Here is a 23,077-nt window from a genome sequence, read left to right on the forward strand (position 1 = left end):
AAACTCGTGTAGTGAGTTCAATCTCAGCTGCAGCCGCATGTAACTTTTTTTTTTTATAGGTGTAGAGGAGGGCGCCATACTTTTCTCAGTTCTTTTAGTCTTTATCTTAACTTTATAATGCTGAGAGTTTAAGAATTGGGCATCAAGTACCATTTTTTAAATCCTTGATATGATTAGATCAAAGATTGAACCCTGGTTTCCCTGCACCATTTAGCAATTAAAGAAATTTAAAAATTTATTAGGTGTAATTTTCTACTTTTTGACCCAAAATGTTATTTTACTAAACTCATAAAATTCAAGATGTTATGTGTTTGCTTCTGTTGATTTTTATGCTGATCATTCATAGCTAAAATAAGATTTTTATTGACTTAATTATTTTGTGAAATATTTAAAAAAAATCTTTTTCATTAAAAAGTTTGTGAACAAAAATGACTGTTAATTAAAAACAATTTTTTTTGTTTTTGAAAAATAAAATTCTATAATTTTTAAAACTTTTTTATTTCATTCAATGTAAAAAGAAATTGGTATGTAATTGAAATCCAGTAGACGATGTCCTTTGTTCCTCCTTACAACCCCTTTCTCACAGAAGAGTCGTTGTGAGTCTATCTCTGCTCTATTGGCAGGTGCTTGACTGAGCTTCGATCTATAATCCCCCTCCTACAAAATATTCACAACAGACACTTGTCTATTTACAACCACTGTCAACAATTTCTCCTACTCTATCTGTGCCTAAAACTAAACGCAACTTCTATGAACAAAGTTTCTTTCCTAGAACTACTGCTTGCAGAACTCGATACTTCATGGTTGCTTATCAGCTGACTCCAACATGGTCATTTTCAAGTTTAATGTAAACAAGTTCTTCTTGAGCCATCCTTTTAAATAATCAAATTCTATCAAATTTCCACCATTACCTATCATTACAGTGTTGTCTCTTCGAGCTCCTTACACTCATTAACCCTTCTCCTCGAGCAGCCTTTGGGCCTTAATAAGCAGTGATTCTCTTGTAAAAGAGAAGAAAGTCAGGATCACCCTACAAGCATTTATTCATGGAAATCAGACTTATTTGTGACAGACAACCTACATAATCTATAATTTTTCATCATCTCCAGAACACTAGCCCACTCTAATAATGAAAAACCTATAATTACAATGGAGATATAGGTGTAGAATATCAAACACTAATATAAATAACTGACAATGAGACAGGCATCTATAAATGTGTTATAAAAACAGCAGAAAAAAGGAGAAAAAAAATATGAAATGTAATCGTGATAAAGATTAGGATAGGTTGTGCAACTATGTGCTTTCCTGCTTTACAACAATCATCGACCCCAACGCTGTGTGCCGTGGTTTCCTTCTCCCTCGTTTTTTTCTTTTTTCAGATCTGGTTGTGTTGTTATCTCTCACACATTAGCGACTGCCGAGGAGGTGAGCACGGGGTCACAAGTATATAAAAAAATAACAATGTAAGAGAAAATACAGAAAACGCAAACTTTGACACATTCAGTAGTTATCAGTTGAGCTCTGGATGCATGTGTGACACTATCGTAGAAAACAATCCTCTGAATGTTAACATTCACATCTTAGTCGTCTATATAGGCGATGTTTGTCAGTCAATTGATCAATTCATTCCTTCATCTTTATCTCCTAAAACTCTCCCAATCTGGTCCAAGCTGCAAATTGCCTTCAACTAGAAACTGTCGTCAACTGTTGCAAACTAGAGACTGTCCATAATTTGTTGAAAAACTCACTGCCACTCCTAAAATTGTCCATAAACTAACTCTGAACTCTATGTCCAATCTTTTGTCTCAGTTACTGCCACACCTGGACTAACAATCCTATTTCGGATACTTTGTGAACAACTTCCTCCTCATCGTCTTTCTACTAACCCAACTTTTTATACTTTTGTTCATTTGATCAACATTTTCCTGGGTTTTTTTTTATTTACTTCCTAGTAGGGGGATGTTAGTAGTAACATAAGGTCATGGCGAGTATATGCATGTCATTGTAACTTTATTTAATATTAGTGGACTGAGATAGTTTTCAAAGGAGTAGGAGAAACATAAGCTTCTAGGTTATTAGTGACCAGAGATGTACTGATTAGCAAATTGGCAAATTTTTTGTCATAAATGATACTAATATTAATTAAATTGTAAATGAAGATAAATTAATTCCCTCTTTTGCTTGCTAGTGAAAATTTATCAAAGAGACATGCATCATCTACAGCATATCAAATAACAGGTATCACGCGCTGTTAATATGTAGATTTTTACAACTATGCTGAATTTGAGGCAAATAGATGTAAGCATATGGAAAATTTCCCTCCTTTCTCGTCCTATCAAATTAACATCATTATTTTTTACTTTAAATTATCTGTCAAAAATAATTATTACTTCATCTTTCAGTTTTCATGTTGAGGAATTGTACAGTAAATTGTGCTGATGTGCAAACCAAAAATAAAGCATTCTTCATCAGTCATACTCTTGTTCATTTTTGGACTCTTGCTACCATTACATATATATTTTTATTTTTCTGGTTTAGGTAATGTATATTTTATTGATTTAAATTACTAATAAGATATCAGACATAAGTAATTTAAATATCTAAAAAATTAAGTAAATATTGACAACAACCTTCAAACATTATGACAACCAGTTTCTGTTAGAAGTATTTTGATGTCAATTCCAAGAATAAGAATACAGCTGCTTGCAAGTTATGTCAAACCATCACATCAAAGGATGGCAAATCAGCAAAAACTTTTACAATAACTAATATGTTACACCATTATAGAAAGGTTCGTTCAAAAGAAGCAAATTTGAGACACTATAAGATTCCTACCTTAACAACTTACCAATGGAGACTTATTCAAAAAATTGTCCAGTTACTGAGTCTATTTGAAGAAATCATTAACGAAGCAAGTTACAGAACTTCAACCATATCGATGATAATACCTACAATTTTAGCTTTGGGGTTATTTCTTCAAAAGCTGTACAATCTAATTCAGACATTTCTGACTTTAGTGGAATCCTTCTTACCACTGTTGAACAATTCAGTGAATCAATGGAAACAAAATTTTCATCCAATCCAAATGATAAAAACTTGTGTGTCTACTTTCCTAGATCCAATATTCACATTTAAATTTCAAAAGAATGACATGGGAAACACTAATATTCTACATCGTCTACTTTCTACTGATGATAATAAAGCAGAATCAGCAGAATACATTTTTAACTGTGTTGAGAGTCAAGAAGATCAAAGTAAAAGAAAAAGTGTATCTCTTTCAAGCTTATTTGATGAATTAGCTTCGAATAAGCCTACAGTAACAAATCCAAACTTAGAGCAGATAGAAGCTGAGTTAAATCTGGAGACTGCAGCTACAACAGAAATACAACAATCACAATCTAAACTCAAAAGGAGTAAATCTAAAATGCACTAAAGAACTTGATCATTATGTAGCTTTATTACTACTCGCAATGATCCATTTCAGCAGTGGAAAAAGACAAAAGAGACCTTACCACTGCTGAGTAAACTGGCTTCAAAATATTTAAGCGCACCACCTTCATCTGTGGAGAGCGAGAGTGGTAATGTGTATGAACCTATGCAAAACAGTCTGTGTTCTGAAACTCTGTTTCTACATTACAACTTAAAAGTATGCAACTTTAAATACTGAGGAGACTATAAGAGCAGAGGAGGCAGGCAGCAAGAATAGAAGAGGAAGTAGAGCAGGTGCAGAATTTCAGCTTATAGTTATTCACTTAAAGAATTACAATTTGTACTTTGTAGTTGGTTTGTAATTTTTTTTTTCTTATCTAATTATTTAATTATATTCATTTAAGAATTGGAAATTGTACTTTGTATTTTGTAATTTTTGTTAATAAAGGCAAAAAGCTATAATAGTGACCAGACAATTAAATGTTAAGCTAAATTAGCTTTGACACATTAGCATAGTACTGCTATCTGATGAGTCACTTGGCAGATATGAAATGATTTAAATTTAATAGGAAAGAGAAAAGTAATTAATCGGCAAATTGTCCGATTACTAATTAATTAGCAAAGTGGCCGATTAGGCTGATTACCGATTACCTGCTGATTAATCAGTACACTCTTATCAGTGACTCTATTTAATTGCCCCTCCATGAGGGCAATATGAGGTACAAAGTCGATTTTTAATATAGGGGATATCCAACTCTCCCAAAAGAGGCACTGGATGGTATAAAATTTCCCCAGTGAAGAAAGATTTCACTGCTAACAAAGCAGATACTACATGTTGAATTACTTGTTTGCAAATAGAAATCAACTTCACTGACAAATTAGGTAGAAGCCTGTAGCACTTGCGTGTAGGACCTATATTGTTTATATGCATGTGCAGCATCTTGTATTAGATTGAGTTATGGTTTGGCATGCACACCAACAAAGATTGGCACCAAAAAAATATGATTCAAACTAGTTCCAGAGTTGATCGCCTCATGATAGAATGGGTCATCCTATTCATGTTTCACCACAAGTGGCTTACAAAAATGGAATTCCAGGTTAGAACATTTGTTTATCGACAAAAATCAGCCTACCAAACAATTATAGCTACGTTTCAGGGTTCCTTTGAATAAAAGTTGATACCTATTTTGCGATTGAGATGTTGGTATTGTGTATGGAAGATGATGACCCTTTACTTATTCAATATTAGCAAGCCCTGTGGAAATTCCACGTAATGTAAAATGTATTTAATCAACAAATGTTTGATATTTTTTTGGATAATGCAAAAAATTAGGGGCTCTTGGTGGGGAGGGGGGGACAGAAAAACCAGTAACATGCAGCAAATATGAGTTTAACATTTCTCAGAAAATAGTATCTATTGTATTTTAAACATAGAACTGACCCAAATTAGATAAATTGATAAGTACTAATAACTAGGAAGATATATGGGGCTACATAGTTCAATACAAATAATAAAATCACACCGTAAGAGACAATCATTAATTTACTTCTTCAATCCAGCACCTCTTGGAAGACGATGTTCTTTTTTCCCTGTTTCTTTCAAATGTTCCCTTTTTATATATAACGTTTTGCTGACTTCTTTCTTCGGTGAAGAACCACTACATGTCAAAATTAATCTGAGTTCCTTTCTCACACCATTACAACAATGATCATATATTATTATAATAATGATATTCAGAAACAATGGCCACATCAAAGGGAGGTCACTCTCATACTCTTGTTCAATGTTGCCAGAATGGCCTTTCCAAAGTCAAATTTCATGAATTTGGCCTTTTCTGAAGCAGTTTGATCTTCATAAAGTGACCTTTTGCAAAGTGTAGCATACAGACTAAGAAGGAACAAGCAAAATATATAGAAATCAATTAGATGCTGTCAAGTTACATTTTTCATCCTAACCAAATCCTCTAACCAGAAGCAATAAAACTGAAAGGTCATTGAGTGTAGGGTGATGGTTGGATCAGTCTATTTATCCTACCCTCAACGAGATGCATTTTTTTTAATCATTCGTTCAAGCACATCCTTTTATTTGTTAATTTTTTGGTCCATCACTTTCACTTCAACAGTCACCACAATACCCCATTTACTTTATAGACTATCCTACTTAAAATACTCCCAATTATTTCAAATCAGTGTTTTATTTACAAAAGATATTCACAATTTCAGTGAAAAAAGTTGGGAACTCAGCAAAAAAACAAAAAATAAAATAAAATCAGGGTCAGCTTAGTAAGATCCTCCAAACCCATCGTAAGAGGAGACAGTCCACTGGTTTCCAGTCTGTTTTAACACCAAACACAAGCAATTTTATCTCTATGTGGGAGTTAGAGTAAAAAGAGATAAGGCTAATGTTGAGCTATAAATGATGAATGTTGGTGATAGCAAATCTATCCTGGTGTCAAATGGAAACGGTTACTAATGTCTTTTTTTGTTTTGTGTGGAGACCACGCTGGTACAGGCATAAGGATAGCAGATCCAATATTTCTGCATTGAAAAGCATCACGGAATTTAAAATATAAGAAATCCTTTTTAAAACCAAATTTGATGCTAGATATATATATCTAACATCCCAGTTATATCTTGAAGTTTTTTATGAATCATGACTTAATTTCTATTCATTTTCACTAGCTTTCATTCTCTTTATTCCAGGAAAAAAAAAAAAAAAAAATTGGAACTGTTTTGATAAACCAAACAGTTCCAATTTTTTTTTTCTGGAATAAAGAGGATGAAAGCTGGTGAAATAAAAAACTTCAAGATATAATTGGGATGTCAATTGTGTATGGATTTTTTCAGATGAGTGAATATTCATAGTAGACTTTTAATAGAGATGGTTAATATTTTGGTCATTATATTAACTGTCTCTAATGAGTTGTCTGGTGTTTGTATGCCATTCAACGAAACACATGTAAGACAAAATAAAATATGAAAGAAAAAGTATGAATAATATATATGTTTGAGGGGGGTGAATTTAGAATGTCAACTACTGATTTTATATATATATATATATATATATATATATATATATTGTATAAGAATATCAGTTCCAGGATGGATCAAGTTAATTCTTTGAATAAAACAGTTTTGCACCACGTTTACGTTTTCCTTACAAAGATTAAAATCAAGATATATAATAAAGATCTGGCATCCTAAAACGAACACCTGATGTTATATTATCATTCCCTACAAAGTTTAATGAATTGGCCGACCTCTTCATTGTCTTTCACCTATCTACTTTCTGATCATTTTTAAGGTGGGGGTAGTGAATGATCATAGTATCACAATAGCTGCATGGAGTCTGATGTAAATACGGCAAGCAATTATAATTTCAATTAATAATATCCCTCAATATCAAACTTGGCTAGAGATGTTAAGAAATAAGTTCAAAAGAGAACCAAATTATACAGTTAAACGTCTCTAGATGATACCAGACTCTTATGAAATGTCAATTGTGTATATGTAACCCCTACAGGGCAGCTCAGGTGCACAAGCTTGGGGTTGAGATGCAGCTGTAGCCGATACCTGTGGCGTCACCCATGTTTTCGTCTAGTGGTCGAATTTGTCGCCGTCATTCGCTCTTTGGTTCTGCTTTTGAATCAGCTTCCAAGCGGTCACCTGGGCTATCTGCAAAATATATTGCATTCAACAAGCATGTTTTCAAATAAAGAAAAACAAAGTCAAAGCTTAATTGGCTTTTCTTAACATAAAATAATTACTTTGGACTTTACAAATAATAGTTACATGCTGGCTTGGTCATGCAATCAGGTGGCTAGCAGATTTTTTCTTTCTTTTACCAAGTACTTCGTCTTTTCTACTGTCAGTATACGGGGAGGTCAGAGACATGCGTATCCAAGACCTGTCGGCCAGGCGCGTGGCAACAAAAATCTGTCTCATCCTCTCCTCCTTTTATCAATATCACTAGCTGTAATCCCCCCTCACATCTTGAAATATGCCCACAAGTGGCGGTCAACCAATCAGCGGCTGTGCCTTTGTTCGGAGGGGGAGGGGGCAGTAAGAGCCCGCTTGGTTGCAGTAGAGAAAGAAAATAAAATAATAAAAAGTGACCTTTACATTTATCTAAGCAAAAGAAAAGGAAAGAGATTTTCCTCTCTCATCTTCTCTCCACCCACCCTTCTCTCAACACATCAGGAACGCGAACCATCACATCGAATTAATCACAAAGGTTCCCATCACGCATGTCAGCCCAGGTGGTCCCTCAACACATGAGTTCATCTGTTAATTCAATCTGGTATTCATTCCCGAGGAGGGGGAGGGGGGAGATCATTTTGATTATCCACCAAGAAACAGACGTATTCTGTTTAAAACAACATCAAACCATCATCATCATTAGAGTCCAGCCGGGTGAATTCTCCTGAATTTGTGTCAATTGACCACCCAGACTACAAGCTGTTCTTTAATCAACTAGCAAGGTCTCCCAGCATCGCCCGGTCCCCATCGGGTCAAAATAGATTTTTTCAAATGAGTGAATCTTTATAGTAGTATTTTTTTGGGGGGGGGGGTCAGTAAAGGCAATTAGGGGAGTGGATTACGATACAATAGGCATGTCTAAAAATCTATGATCTGGTTGATATTCCTCTATGGTTGCAACACATGATAAATGAGGATGATTGATTAGTGGCAGCTGGAAATCTTTGACGATGACCATCTTAGACGCATTTTGTCCTAACTCCTATTTTCTGCCAATACTGCAACCTGAATCTTTACGATTTGTCTTGTTACAGTAATATCTTTGATGATTTGGGTATGCAGCTCGTTGCCCAGAGATAGAATTTGCAAGATATTTCTCTTCACCTCTCTGCATAAGTGAATAGCTGAGCACCTGGGCAATCAAAGAGAATTAATCTGAATTTTTAAATTCACAGGTGGTTAAACCTTCAACGGTGGAATCACAATTGGTTAGTTATCTGGTATGACCTTGGATGACCTGCCATGGATCAGGATGTAGTGCAGGCTAGGGAAGAAGTCAGCTCAATCTATCCAGATTAAACTCCATTACAACAGCCACATTATTATCTGTAACTCACAGAGCGGACAAGAGGTTTGTTTGTTTAACCAGCGTATCAACCTTCTTTGGGCCATTTAATGCTGTATACAAGATTTAAATTTTTGATACTTTCAGACTCGATTTTCGCTGGGTATATTCGAACAAGATGTAATCTTCCAAATAAATTCTAGATAATCTAAATGATTTCAATTTCATTGTTTTTCACCATTCGTAATTTATTCGCATATAGACAGAAAACAGAACAAGACAAGAATCTAAATTTATATTGAAACTTTTAATTTCCAGAACAGAAGTTCAAAATCATTGGATGAATGTTTTTAAGGCAGATATACACGATCAGGAATCAATGACAACACCACAGTAAAATAAAACTTCTCAAACTTATTTCAGAAATTATAAAAATGTTTCCTATTTGAATAAGTATAATATTTGAAATAACTACATTAAGTATAAATTTTAATTATTAAATTACCGATAACCTAATGTTAATGGATTCTGAATAAACCATTGAATTGAGGTGTAAGTTGACATTATCATATGGATGCAAAAAGGACAGCAAACAAGATTTTAAAATTATAAACATGTCTAAATCAATCCAACAGCTTTTGATATTGAGGAAAATTAGAATCCTGCATTTATTAAGATGAATTATAATATTTGAGAAAAATGTGTTGTGTAAATCTTGCAAACGCAAATACTTAAAATATTGCATAGTCTGAAAATGAATTGTGATATTTTTTTTTTGTTTTTAAAATAAAGTGTTAAACAATTTAAAAAAATATTTTTTGTAATAAAATAAAACAATTCCAATAAAATCATTGAATATTTAAGATTTTACAATAATAATTATTACATAATTAACATTTAGGCTAAAAAATATTGAATCTTTTATAAATAAAATTCTGAAATTAATTCTCTGAAGACATTTTTTTGTATTAGTTATATTAATTATTATATTAATCAAGTGTCATGTAATTGATTAGGTACAAACCAACACATGTACAAAAAGAAATAATGGTCCAGTTGAGAAGCCTAAATATAGAATAAGATCATAAAAATTAATTTAAAACTTAGAAGTTCTTTAAGTAATGTAAGAAGCAGAATTACTGTGATGTTATCATTACAATGAATACAAAGATTTCTATTAATATTCATATGTGGATATTTAGACTGCTGCTGGTGGCTTTTCAGTGCCATCTGCTGGTGCAAGACGGTCTTCAGGCTTCATAGCAGGGAATAACAGCACCTCCTAAAATAAGTTAAAAAAAAAAAAAAAAGAAAAAAAGAATGAATGAAATGATGAGGATGAAATCGTACAGGGGATACAATTAATTTGTTTTATATTTGGAACAAACTATCTTAAATGTTAGTTATTTTTTGTTACAGTCATAAAATTCTGACGGCTTCAGCAGCAGTTTCTACATTTCCTTAATTTTATATTTTGTTCTTTTATTCACTGCTGGCATAAAAAATCAGGGTTGTAATAATATCAATAAAAATAAAGAAAAATTTGTATGATGTATGGTACCCATGACAGAAACAAAAAGATCTTCCAAAAATTATAAAAATTGATCAAGTAATTTTATTTTTTATAAAGAAAATCAATTTTTAAGTAATTAACAGGAATTTGTAGGCTTGAACAACATAAATCATGCAAGTTTGAATTATATTGAATTACCCCCCCTCCCTTATTTCTAAAGATTATTTTCAAAATGGCAGACAAGACGGCCACTCTTTAGTTACTCATAAAATTTGATTTTCTTATTTAAAAATAATACTACTTGGTCAATTTATATGATTTTTGGAAATATAATTTTCGTTTCATCATAGGTACATATACAATTTTTTCTTTTATTTTGGTTTTTAATATAGGAGGAATTCTGGACAGGAACCCAAAAGTAAAAGTGTTACTTTGCATATGCATTAATCTGAACCAAAGTTAAATTCTGTCAAACTTTCAGTTTTTGAAATTTGCTGCAATGTTGACTTTTGAAAACTTATTTATAAAGTTAACAATTTAGTGAATAAATAACATTTCATCAATTGAATAATTCTGATTTTTTATATAATATGAAAAAAAATAAATGTCTACAAAATATAATATACATGTGGAATAACCTCTCTCACTAGATGGGAAGGAGAATGGACATGAGCTCATCGTAATCGCATAGATGTTCTAATGTAAAAAGTAAAGTCAGTCTCCTTGTCAAATTTTGTCGATATCTTTCTTCCTACAAAATCAATATTTGGTTTCTGGTTGGTCAGTTTTTTTTAGTGGATTGTGTTTCAGCTTTATTTTATTTTATTTTTTTCAAGATGAGGATAGATAATTTGGATTATTGACTACTGTTCTCATCTTAGATGTTATTCTTACAGCATAATCTCCAACCTACTTAAGGTGTATCTTGTGAAACTCAGAAATGTTTCAGTTGAACCTGGGAACCTACAGAATTTCAAGCGGAACCCATCTATTTAAGCTACTTGTGGAGTGAATAAAAGGTTTCATTCTTAATTCTGTATGGATACCCATGTTTGACAGAAAGATCCCCATGTTCAACAAGATGCACCTGAAGATGTTAGAAGCTACATTAGCTGAAAAATTGTGAGAATAATATCCAAGATGAGCACAGTAGTCACAATAATCCAAATTAAGGTGGATTGTTACAATATGGCTTTAAGAACAATAAAATGAAATTTAATTAAATTCTTTTTGTCCAGATTAAAAGAGGTGCTGAACCATCAGTTGCTGGAAAATCAATGTTACATCTGTATATGCTTTTGTTAAGCAATATTGATGTACAAAACAAACTTTTTAAAAAAATATTCTTTTGATTGGATTGTTTTATGTTTGTAATGAATACAAAAAGTGCAGATAAGAATTACTTACTTTAATGTTATTGCTATCAGTCAAAAACATTGTCAATCGATCAATTCCCATACCCCAACCGGCAGTTGGCGGCAATCCATACTCTAGAGATGTGCAGAAATTCTCATCCACAAACATTGCTTCATCATCTCCAGCTGCTTTGTCCTACAAATAAATGAAAAAAAAAAAATCTTATGAGAATAAACTTTTCAGAGAAAACATTTTTATAATAAGAAAAAGATATGAAAGTTAAGTCTTTTTATTACAAACTATGATATTCTATATAATATTATAAACTATTCATTCAGAGCATTTTCTTGTTAGCATTTTTTGGGTTATTCTTATCTTCCTTGCAACTAAAATTTTATTTATTTTTCTGTATAAGTTGAAACAAATAAAAATTAAAAAAACTAAAATGATAGAATTCTCAAGTAATGCAGTAAAATGTTAACATGATATTTTCCCATTACTTACTTGGGCCTGTTGTGAAAACCGATCACGTTGAATAACAGGATCATTCAACTCTGTGTAAGCATTACAGACTTCTTTTTTCATCACAAATAGCTCAAATCGTTCAGTCAGTCCTGGTACAGACCTATGCCTGAAGAAGAAATAATAATCCACATTTCAAAAGACATGAAGGATACAAACATAATTATGATTATATAAGGGTCATTCCAGAAAGAAAAAAGCCAATGGGTGAAGAGGAGGCTGGTCACTTTTAATGCATCTAAAACCAAGCTTCTATCTTTACATCATAAACACTCTGATCCCGATCTGGCATCAATTGAAATGGATGGTTCTCGTGTTTTGACAAGCTTCTGGGTTTGACCTTTACTCCTGATCTGAAATGGAACACGTACATCAAATCTGTTGCCAGGGATGCTGGGAAAATGGTGGGATCCTTCTACCGCTCCAGAAGATATCTCACTACTGATGCAATTCTCTATCTTTATAAAAGCCAAATACGTCCAAGGATGGAGTACTGCTGCCACATCTGGGCAGGAGCTGCTAAAAACAGCCTATCCTGCCTTGACAGAGTACAAAATAGACTTTGTGGTTTAGTGGGGGATGCCCTTTTCTCTTCCCTGCAACCTCTCTCCCACAGAAGAGACGTTGCAAGCCTGTCTTTGTTTTATCGCTATTTCCATGGCAGGTGCTTGCTGAGCTCCAATCCCTCGTCCCCCCTCGCCAGACTTTCACGAGAAACACCCGTCTGGCTGAAACTACTGTCAATAATTTTCCCCACTCTTTATCTGTGCCTAAATCCAAACGTAGATTCCATGAGCAAAGCGCTTGCCTGTTTCCCACCTGACTACAACTTGGACGTCTTCAAGTCCAACATAAACTCCTGACAAACCGCCCCCTTAAGTAAGACACTCTATTAAAACCCCCAATACTATCTCATTGATTACTGTACACGCAATAACCCTTATCCCTGAGTGGCCTTCAGGCCTTGATAAGTGGTGACCCCCATGTAAAAAAAAAAAAAAAAAGAAAGAAAGAAAAAAGCCTCCTATTTTGTAATTCAAAAGGTTGAAGAGCTACAAAGAGGGAAGTCACCAACAAGAACACCTAAAACAAGTCACCACCATTCTCAAAGCACTTTTGCCAGGAAGTCAATGATGCATTTCTGCTTCTAACACATGTCCATGACAGGGGTTGCTTTATTAAGAGTCTCACACCATCAATATCTGCAATAGACAGATGAAACTTGCAGGTCATGAATGCATTAGTTCAGACATTATAACAATGTAATTTTCAATCCTTCTGATCCATTCGAGTGAAATAAAAAAAATAGAAGGCATTACTTTTGGAATGCCCGCTCGTATATTTGCATTTACTATGGCAGAAGTTATTGATGGATAAAGAAAAGCAAACAGAGACAAAGGTTATGAAAAAATATTCGATTTTGGTTAGCACAGAATAGTTGTCAACCAAATGGATACTGTCATGGATTATGGAATCAGCTATACTAAGTTCAAATTCAATCAGATTCATGGTGGTCATTAATACACTAATAGATGATAGGTGAATATACAAGATTATATATATATGTCATGGTCGTGGCATTCACCATAGGTCAGCTGGGTCAGCTCTTTCTAACAAGTTCATCATGTCCCAAATACTGGCTGACCAGGCAAGGCGATTTAAGGTTGCTTCTGTTAGGAGTGCAAGTCATTTGCGGTTCCAATGTCAAACTCTGAAAAGGCGAATGTCCAGAATCAGTTCAGCATCCTGTTCCCTGTTCTGAGTCAAGTTTTGAGTTGGCCATCGCGATGTTTCTTCCAGCGGTGTTGGATTGATGACTTCATCTGAGTTTATATATTATATATACCTACCTATAAAGGAATTTTTTTTCTAACTCTGACATTGATATTAAAAGTTTACTATTTCTATTTAAAAATTATTAAAACATACCCCTTAATATACAGTTATGGATATGTGAGCAACTTCATGAATGTTAATCAATTTGTATATTCCTTTGAAAAATGAACGTTAATTGATTATTAATTTATTTTTTTATTAAATAATTGGTTTCATCTACCTATTATGCTTAATTCTATTTATACATAGTTTCTACATTGTGCATAATTGTGTAGAATTTACGAGGAAAATGTTCTAGCACACTTACACACACACACATATATATATATATAAAAATGATCTCGTCTGTGTGTGCGAAATGTCTCTACTAAACTTCTTTCTGAATATTTGGTCTCCAGACTTGAAACTTGATACATAGGAAATTTGGATATGTGACTCAATTTTGATTGTAGCCTGTAAAAATAGCTGCTGAGGGGTCAAAATAAAAACAAAAACATTGACCTTGGCAGAAGTAAGTCAAATAAAGCTGTTACTACTGCGCATGAACAAAAAATTCATAGTTTAAAGTCACTTAATTTTTAACATTTCTTATCTGTTTATAGCTCAAATAGTAACAACGTTGTAGTGCTATATAATGACTAAGATTGAAACGGTAATTTTTATTTTGATTCTAGCTGATGGCACAAAGTCATTTTTTTTATAACTTTCAAAATCATTACTATATATTGAATACAATAAAATAATCAACTGAGAAATTGCTCTATAATAATAAATATAAGATAATTGCATGAATTAAAATACTTATATGGGCAACGCGGGGCGACCTGCTAGTATATATGTTTAAATAAAACAGCAGACTTTTTAGTCCATTTAAAACAGGCAAATGTTATAAACCATTGACTTAGAATTAGTGCTCTATGTCAAAACTGATGATTGAATGTGGTTAAATTTTTGCATTAAACACTAATGCCTAAAAACACTAATGCCTAACTGTGCATCGAACAAATACCACAATACTTAGTTCACTGCATATTATCATAAAAAAGGTCGGTAATGTTGTATAACAAGACCCTAAGTTTCAAAGATGATGGCAGGTCTGTCAATTGAAGTATGGAAGCACAAAATTGATACAATACTTTCGCTATTCTTCAAAACAGCTTACATATATTTGGCCAAAATATTAAGATTATTTTTTTTTTGATATATTTTTTCTCACATATTTACATTTTTTTTCTCCAAATATAGTTACATTTTCTTTTTTTAAATGTAGTATATTTAAATATACTTTATTTAAATCTGCGCAGTCTATTACGATCATCAGTGATTTAAAAAAATATTATTTTTTATAGTTAACTATAATTTAGGTTGATTTTTTTCACTCCTTTAAAATAAAAATATATAAAAATAGTAAACTTTCTATATCAATGGATTTTAAATATCTATATTTATATTTTGTCAAATTGTTTAGATATTTCTATGTGATTAAAAAGCACAAAATCAATTGATAAAGAAAGTTTACATATTTTTATTATGGGGGGATGAAAAAAATAAATGTAAAATATAATTAACTATAAAAAATATTTTTTTTTAATCGGTGTTGATTGCAATGGACTGCACAGGTTTAAATAAAGTATATGTAAATAAAGTATAATTAAATATACTACATTTAGAAAAGAAAACGTAAATATATTAGAAAAAATATAGCAACAAAAAAATCTTAATATTTTGCTCAAATATATAAGTAAGCAGTTTTGAAGAATAGCAGGAATATTGTATCAGTTTTGTGCTTCCATACTTCAATTGACAGATCTGCCGCCATCTTTGAAACTTAGTGTCTCGTTTTATGCACCATTACCAAAAGGTCTATACAAAATTTCAGACAGATTGGCTCAGTAGTTTCTGAGAAAAAGTAGAATAGACAAACAGACTAAGAGAAATATAATATAGCTATAACAACAAAGTGAAAACATGCGGTATCTAAACAATCTTGTAATATAAAAATATACTTATTGCAAGTGAGCTACACAAATATTTTTTTTTTTTTTATTCTTGAGGTAAATCAGGCTTAATGCATTTAGCCTTATGAATTCTCTCAGAAATAAAAGAAACGTTTCTGTGTAGTTTACTTGGTATAGGTGTACTTTTTATACCACTACTAATCTGTATTCATGTATTGAGCACTGTCGAAGTAAATACTGAAACAAAAGGTATATGTAAGGGAAGGTCAATGGCTCTAGAACCAAAGTGTTTATCTAAGCAATTGTAATCTTACTGTTCCATAATTATTTAAGTCAATATCGCAACAGCAAACGCCTCATTGTGTCACACTATAAGAGAAATAGGAAGTTACATAGAAACTTACCATTTTGCTAAGGGACTCATTATTTGTGGATGATCGATGATGTATGATGGATTCACACACTGCTCTTCCAAAAATTCTCCAACCAACTGAACAAGAAAAGAAAGTTTGAAATAATTACTTGACAATGAAACACAAAAAGAGAGTGGAAAAAAAAAAAAAAAAAAAAAAGTCAAAGCAAAAGTGAATCTTTGATTTACATGAAACTAGCAGGACTACTCAGCATTACATGGGGCCGAAGTGTAACATAACTATTTCTTCTTTGCCTAACCTATTCTGCTTTCCGGACATGCACATACATGCAACTAAAGTTGACATAAGGGAAATAACTCTGAAAAAATCAATTACTTCCCTTTACATAATAACATTAAAAGATGTGTACGTTCGGATAACATTAAATGATATAAATGACCCTAATGTTTTTTTTTTTTAATTTTACATATTATTTATCCACCATTATACCCATTAAAAAATATCAACTTTATAGATGTTTGCTGCATATTTTTTAAGGTTTAGTTTGATATTTGCTCTTTATATAATAGATTTTATCATAATTCATGTTGATCATTAGTTTCATTAGATAGCTGTCCGACTAGTACTTTTGGTTCTTATTTAGAATTTAACCTAACCAAAAAAAAAAAAAAAAAAAAAATACAGAAAAATCTTTGATTATGTACCTGTCACGGAACGAATGTCATATTCCAAAACTTACGTAAACTAATCAAGCATTTTTTTTAACTAAGAAAATCAAATGTTATGAGTAAGCAAAAAGGAACTCTCTTGTGTCAACATGTTAGAAAAAAAGGGGGCGGGGCAGATAAGTCCATAATAATTCAAACTTGCAAGATCAGTATTGTAATGCTAACGATTTCACATTAATCACTTTAAAATCGTTTAGAAATGATTTTCTTTTTAAAAATAAAACTACTTAATCAATGAATATGATTTTTGGAATATGCCATTACTGTTGCATGACAGGTATGTACATCATAAAGATTTTTCTGTAGTTTTTTTTAATTAAGCTGAATTCTAAGAACCATACTTTTAAATACACATTTTAAATAAAATGGGATGTAAAAAATATATGAAACAAAAGTTATAAATGTCGAACTGTAAAACTGCTCATTTTAAACAAGTTTTAAAATCATTAAAGTGTGTAAACATGTGGAATGTTTGGTGGAGGGCATGGTTGTAAAGCATACAGATGACAGGCTTGCAATGGGAGAAATGTATAGCTTGTGATTTGATTACCCAAAGTTTTATTTCTCCACTTTTAATACTGAGTAACCAAACCATTTGAAATTCCTTGAAAAAGTAATGTCCATTTCAAATTCTAGTCAGTAATGTATGTCCAGCAATAAAACAGCTTAACTTTTTCAAGTAGGGCTGGCTGTGTGGTCTACCCTAAAAAAAAAAAAAAACCCAAAAAAGTATTTATCCCAGCAGAGTGAGCAGAGGGGATTCAATTGATCTCAGCCGGGTCTGAAAGACAGTTAGGCCTTTAGCTGATGGGCCATTTATGTTCAAGTGGGAAATATATTTGTATATTTTTACAAGTCCCAAGTGTTGTGGAGAAGCTGGACAAAATAAAACATTGTTAGTTATCTTTAACTTGAGCTGTGATCTTGTTTGGAAGGAAATCTTTTTTGTTACAGCAGTGATCAAAACCACAGGATTGACTCTACGTCCAGTGCTGAAATCAAACACCAAATTTAGATGGAGATGAATGGACAATCACAGCCTGTCCCACAAATGCACAGATGCAAGTTAACAAAAAACTATGGGTACTTTTCAAAGGATTTTGACAGTTTTGTGAATTATACATTTAAAACAATTTGAACAATGAATAACAATGAAAAATGGTGCTCTTTTAAACAAATGCATTTCAGGTGAAAACATTATTACATACTTATGTGTCATGCTGAAATTAGTATAAATTCGAAAAAGTATGAAAAATGATCCAGTAGAAAATTTTTGAGTTTAGTGATTTATTGAGTTTTAAATATGTTTTAATGGTAGAGAGGTCACAAAATCCAGTGAGAGGTAACTGCAATTAAAAATTTGGACTAAATCATTAGTACAGCCATTTTAATCCATATATCTAGGACTGTATTTGTGGTTGATTTTTTATTTAAAATACTTCTGGCACATGATCTACAGAATCAGTTTTCATAATTTTTTGAATTTATACTAATTTTAGCATGACATGTAAGTATGTAATAATGTTTTCACCTGAAATGTGTTTGTTCAAAAGATCAGTATTAACAAGCACCTGAAAAACTACTGAAAAACTAGTGAAGCCTTTTTTTTTTTTAATTACTTTTCATGATTTCAAAAGATTGCTTCATCGCCAAAGATGAAATACATATGTTATTGAAAGTTAAAGTAAAATGTTCTGACTTTATTTTATAATGAATTGTTCCAAATTTCTTTTTCCAAAATCTTCTCTTTTGGCATTCTTTTATTTTAATATTTCTATACAGATTTGTTAGAAGTTTAGAATATTTAGTTGACAATTTATTTTTTACAGAAGAAAGAGTAAATTTTTCTTAATATAATTATTAACTTTGTAAAAGATTTATCATTTCAAGAATATTATTAACAGTAAATGATCTGGAGATTTGGTATATGTGTCTGAATTCAAAACTTGCATGTTGATTTCTGAAAGGGTTATTTTATTAATGACTAGTGGGGTTACCTTGTGTTGTGGGGGGGGGGGGTGTAGTAAGGAACCCCGTATGTGTGTGTGGGTGAGGAAGGGAAATAAAAAAGTGCTAGTAGCGGGAAAGGGGGGGGGGAGATCAAAACAACAGTAGGCAGTTTGGGTAAAGAGAGGTGTTAAAAAACAAAAAAAAAGTGGTAGTAGGCAGGCAGGCTCGAATTCGTAATGCGAAGGAGTACAAAAAAAACAAAAACAAAAAAAACAAACAAAAAAAAAAACAAAACGTAACGTCTTAGCCGATGTCTCCATCGCACAACAGTCACCCCTTCTTGTACAAAACTGCCCAGTTGAGGGTGAAGGAATTAAAGTTTTTGGCCAATTTTTCGATATTTGTCGTCCGAAGGATCAAGCTTGATAACAATACCGATCTTGTGAGGATCCGTCATGTGTATCCAAAATTTTTGCGAGTCATACAAACATACACACATTTTGCCCTTTATATATAGTTTATTTATTTGCCCCTTTTTTAATCTTAATATTATTAATGTTATATTTCTGAAATGCTATTTGGACATATTCCAATTTTGATTAGTACGTCTTGCTCTTGTTTGATTTATGTTTTAGAAAAGTTTGATTCGATTATTTGTAATAAAAATATTTAAGAGGAAAAAAGAAAAATAATCACTGTAAACTGACCTTGTCCAGCAACCTGGCCGTAGTTCTTGGTGGAGTACATTCAATTTCTTTCTTTATACAAAGATCGTCAAAAAATTTGCGGCTTTCTACAAATAGAAAATTCAACTATTGTGAATTTATAAAGTAAAATCTCTCAGTACATGGGAACGTTGAATACAACTAAATGTCTTATTCATTAACAACATGATGACGGCAAACTCATGTTCAAGCATTGCCATTGCTTCACCATTTATGAAATGACAAGATCTTGAAGTTTTCAAACAATACCTCTGCCTAAAGTACAGATATTTTTTTTTATAAGTGAGAAAATCAATCTCATCTTTAAAAGATTACCAAATAAAAAAGAGTATGTCTACATCATTGGAAGCAACACTTGGTGCAGTTTCCCCATCTCCTAGATGCCCAATTTTTATAACAGGACATCTCTCTCATTGACTTTATTGTACTCTAAGACACCAAGCAGAACATTTGTTTCATCATATATAAAAACATTGATTTTAAAACAGATAAATGAACACTGATTTTCAAAGTAGTATATACACACACATATGCTATACTACATAGTATACATACATACATATATATATATTACTAAAAAAAAAAATTCTTAGACCCAAGTCAGACCATTTTAAATTTGAAAAATTAGAGTTGGATTCTTGGGCTACTGACTTCACAGCCAGACTCCAGCCAGCCTTCTTGTTTTAAAACTTTCCATTTGTTTTCTAATAAAATTATACTGAATCCCTTAAAAAAACAAAAAAAAAAACCCAAAAAAGTAAACACAATCAATAAGAAAACAGTGATATTTTCCCTAACAAAAGAGCACCAATAAAATTTAAGTGGCTATCATATTTAAAAAAATTATTTTTGTTTCTCATAATCTATATATTTACGCTTGTCGCTTTGACCATTATCATCACATTCGTAAACATACTTTAAAACAAAAATGGAATATTTCAAATCGCACCAACTTTTATTATATTATACTGAATGCTCTTATGAAAATGAAATATTGCCAGCCAGTGTTTGGTGGGTACAGATCACAATACTAAGAAGTTATTTTACGCCAGCTAATACGAAGGTGATATAAGGTATAATCACGTTCAATACACCAGTTCCCGTAAGATCACCAAAGTTAATGATGTTCAGTCTGGGCAGTACTAAATAGGTGACCATTTAGGAAAGCATATGTATGTGCTGTTTACCATAAACATTGTTTCCAGTTGTTCTTGATTTCTCCTTGTTGCCACTGGAATCAAGCAGTGCTAACTCAGGAGATATATAGTTAGAGATTGTGCAGCCCTTGCTTCACAATTACAAGCACAGCCACTCTCATAGGGAGTATTCATTGTCTCTCAAACGGAGGTGATGACTAAGACGAAATATCTTCAAAGCTTTCAGAAAATTGAAAAATAGGCAAAAGTTTTTATAGTAAAATGTATCCCCCACAAGATTAATCAGATTGTTTTACCTTCTGTTCCAAAAGTGGTTGGATCGGGAAACTTCACACCAAGAACCTTTTCAAGATCTTTAGTCATGCTAATTCTTCGGAAAGGCGGAGTGAAATCTATTTCAACTTCTTTTCCTTCTGGGCCATCCGGATGGTACTTGATCTTGTAACCTCCTGTAAGATATTTTACCATACCTGAAAAAAATAAAAATCATAAAAGTGAAAAACCCTTTTCAAAACAGTAAAAATATTTGGTGCTTATTTAGAATTAAACTTATTTTAAAAACAAAAAAATACAGAAAAAGCTTAAAAAAAAAAAAAAAAAAAAAAAAAAAATGATGTACATGTCCATCACTGAACGAAGATGTCACATTTCAAAAATCATGTAAATTGATCAAGTCTTTTTTTTTATACCAAGAAAATCAAATTTTATGATGAAGCAAGACTTTGTTTTGATCTGCCAGGTTTTATAAATAAGAAGACAACTTAATTTGAACTATTGAGATCAAAATCAATTAAAATTTCTAAAAGTCATAAAATTTTTTTCCGCACATACACACAAACTATTTGATCAATGTACATCAGTTTTGTAATATGATATTTTTCAGTGAAAGACACATCATGAATTTTCTGCAATTTGTTTTTTTAAATAAATTTAATTATAAATAAACACCAAATACTTTTCTTTTAATCAACTAAAATAAAAGCAAAGTACAAACATTTTCCTAAACAAATATTTTCAGTAAAAGTAGGCATGAAATTAAACACATCATAGTGTAATACATTTTGTTTTATTAGTCAAATATGTTTTTGTAGCTCAATTTTTAAGTATATAAATCCAATGAATACAAATACGCAACAAGACCTTATTGAAACATCACTGTAAATAATGAAGGCCAGAGGGAACACTGGTTGAAATGTAGTTAAAATATAAATATCAATGTGGTTGAAGATAACAGTCTGAAGAAAAACAATGGAAATATCCTGGCTTTTCTTTCCTTGAAAATATGCATTTCTCAATAGGGTCAACCAGAATTCATAGCCATCTTGTTTTCAGTCATTTAAAACCATTAACTGATGATATCTGTTTCAAACTTGAGCTTGACAGACAGTCTTTTATAAAGATGCTCAGATGCATCTCAATAAAAATTTAATAGCATGTTTAAAGCTGAGTTAATCAGCGTTTTTTTTTTCCCAAAGACTTTTTTCTCCTATATTTTAATCAGATATGTTGAAATATTGCTTAGTTTTGGGATTGAAAAAAAAAAAAAATCCATTTTAATTATTTGACTTATACTTAATTTGCAATTAACTCACAAATAACACTTTTCTTTCTAGATTTCGATTATCACGCTATCTCATTTGTATGTTGCCCGATCAAGCTGATATGTTGCCATCTAATTTGCTCCTTTCTGCCATTCTTTCCTTCTGCTTATTAACAGAAAGATAATCAATTTATCTCCATGGCTACTTTTGTTTAAATCTCCTTCTCTTAAATACAAAAAGAGGCAGCAAAAAATGTAGTACCACTATGTGTGTATGTGTAAGAGAGAGAGAGAGAGGCAGAACACAAAACTTAATTCTTTATTTCTAAAAATTTAACTGGTTTTGCAAGCTCGCTTTTTTGTCATACCAACCAGTCTGTTGGAATGAGGTATAGTTCTATTTAGTCATAGGAGGCCATCCTTCCAGGCATTAGCACTTTTCAAGAGAGAATTGGCTTTGGGGGAATGCTGACAGCTCTGTTCATGGCTATTTTCATACTCTTCCAGAATATAGCCCCAAGTGAGCTGTGACAAGCATGTAAATAAAGAGCCTCTTTTTGGTTTTTTTGAGACCAGTTATGGAATTCTTCATATATTTTGATCCTAAAGTTTAGGTTGTAAGATGACGGACCCTTTTGTCTAAATTATCTATAGTTTAGCAAGATCCTTTTGGAAAGAGTTTAGTTTTTATTGTCAGTCTGGATGGGGGTGGGGGAAGGACCAACAGATTTATTTACACTTACTTTTGTACCTTTCCAAATTGATACCAGCTATTGAAATCGATGCATGTATGTGTTGATAACAATGATAAAATTTTAGATAAATATGCATACAGAGTTATACCAACAAAAATTACCAACTTTGTGGGTGTTTGTTCTATGTTTTTAAAATTTTAACTCAATATGCAAACAGAAATTTCACCATAAGCTGTAGAGAAAGTTG

At 32.0% G+C, this 23,077-nt stretch overlaps 1 protein-coding gene across 2 annotated transcripts in view; it reads right to left on the minus strand.

Annotated features, from left to right (window-relative positions):
- Positions 1-8,764: 8,764 nt before the first annotated feature.
- The window catches only part of LOC145260433 (lysine--tRNA ligase-like), a 38,460-nt gene continuing 24,147 nt past the window's right edge, over positions 8,765-23,077 (minus strand). For both annotated transcript variants that reach the window (XM_080118570.1, XM_080118483.1), the window contains 6 exons: positions 20,892-21,065; positions 19,421-19,506; positions 16,066-16,151; positions 11,850-11,976; positions 11,397-11,540; positions 8,765-9,758 (listed from right to left, as the gene is read on the minus strand). In XM_080118570.1, the coding sequence (XP_079974696.1) occupies positions 9,675-9,758; positions 11,397-11,540; positions 11,850-11,976; positions 16,066-16,151; positions 19,421-19,506; positions 20,892-21,065 (701 nt within the window). In that variant the 3' untranslated portion in view covers positions 8,765-9,674. The remainder of the gene's footprint in view (positions 9,759-11,396; positions 11,541-11,849; positions 11,977-16,065; positions 16,152-19,420; positions 19,507-20,891; positions 21,066-23,077) is intronic.

The sequence above is a fragment of the Euprymna scolopes genome, chromosome 1, assembly GCF_053919585.1.
Source record: "Euprymna scolopes isolate OS-2025 chromosome 1, ASM5391958v1, whole genome shotgun sequence".
Classification (NCBI taxonomy): domain Eukaryota; kingdom Metazoa; phylum Mollusca; class Cephalopoda; order Sepiida; family Sepiolidae; genus Euprymna; species Euprymna scolopes.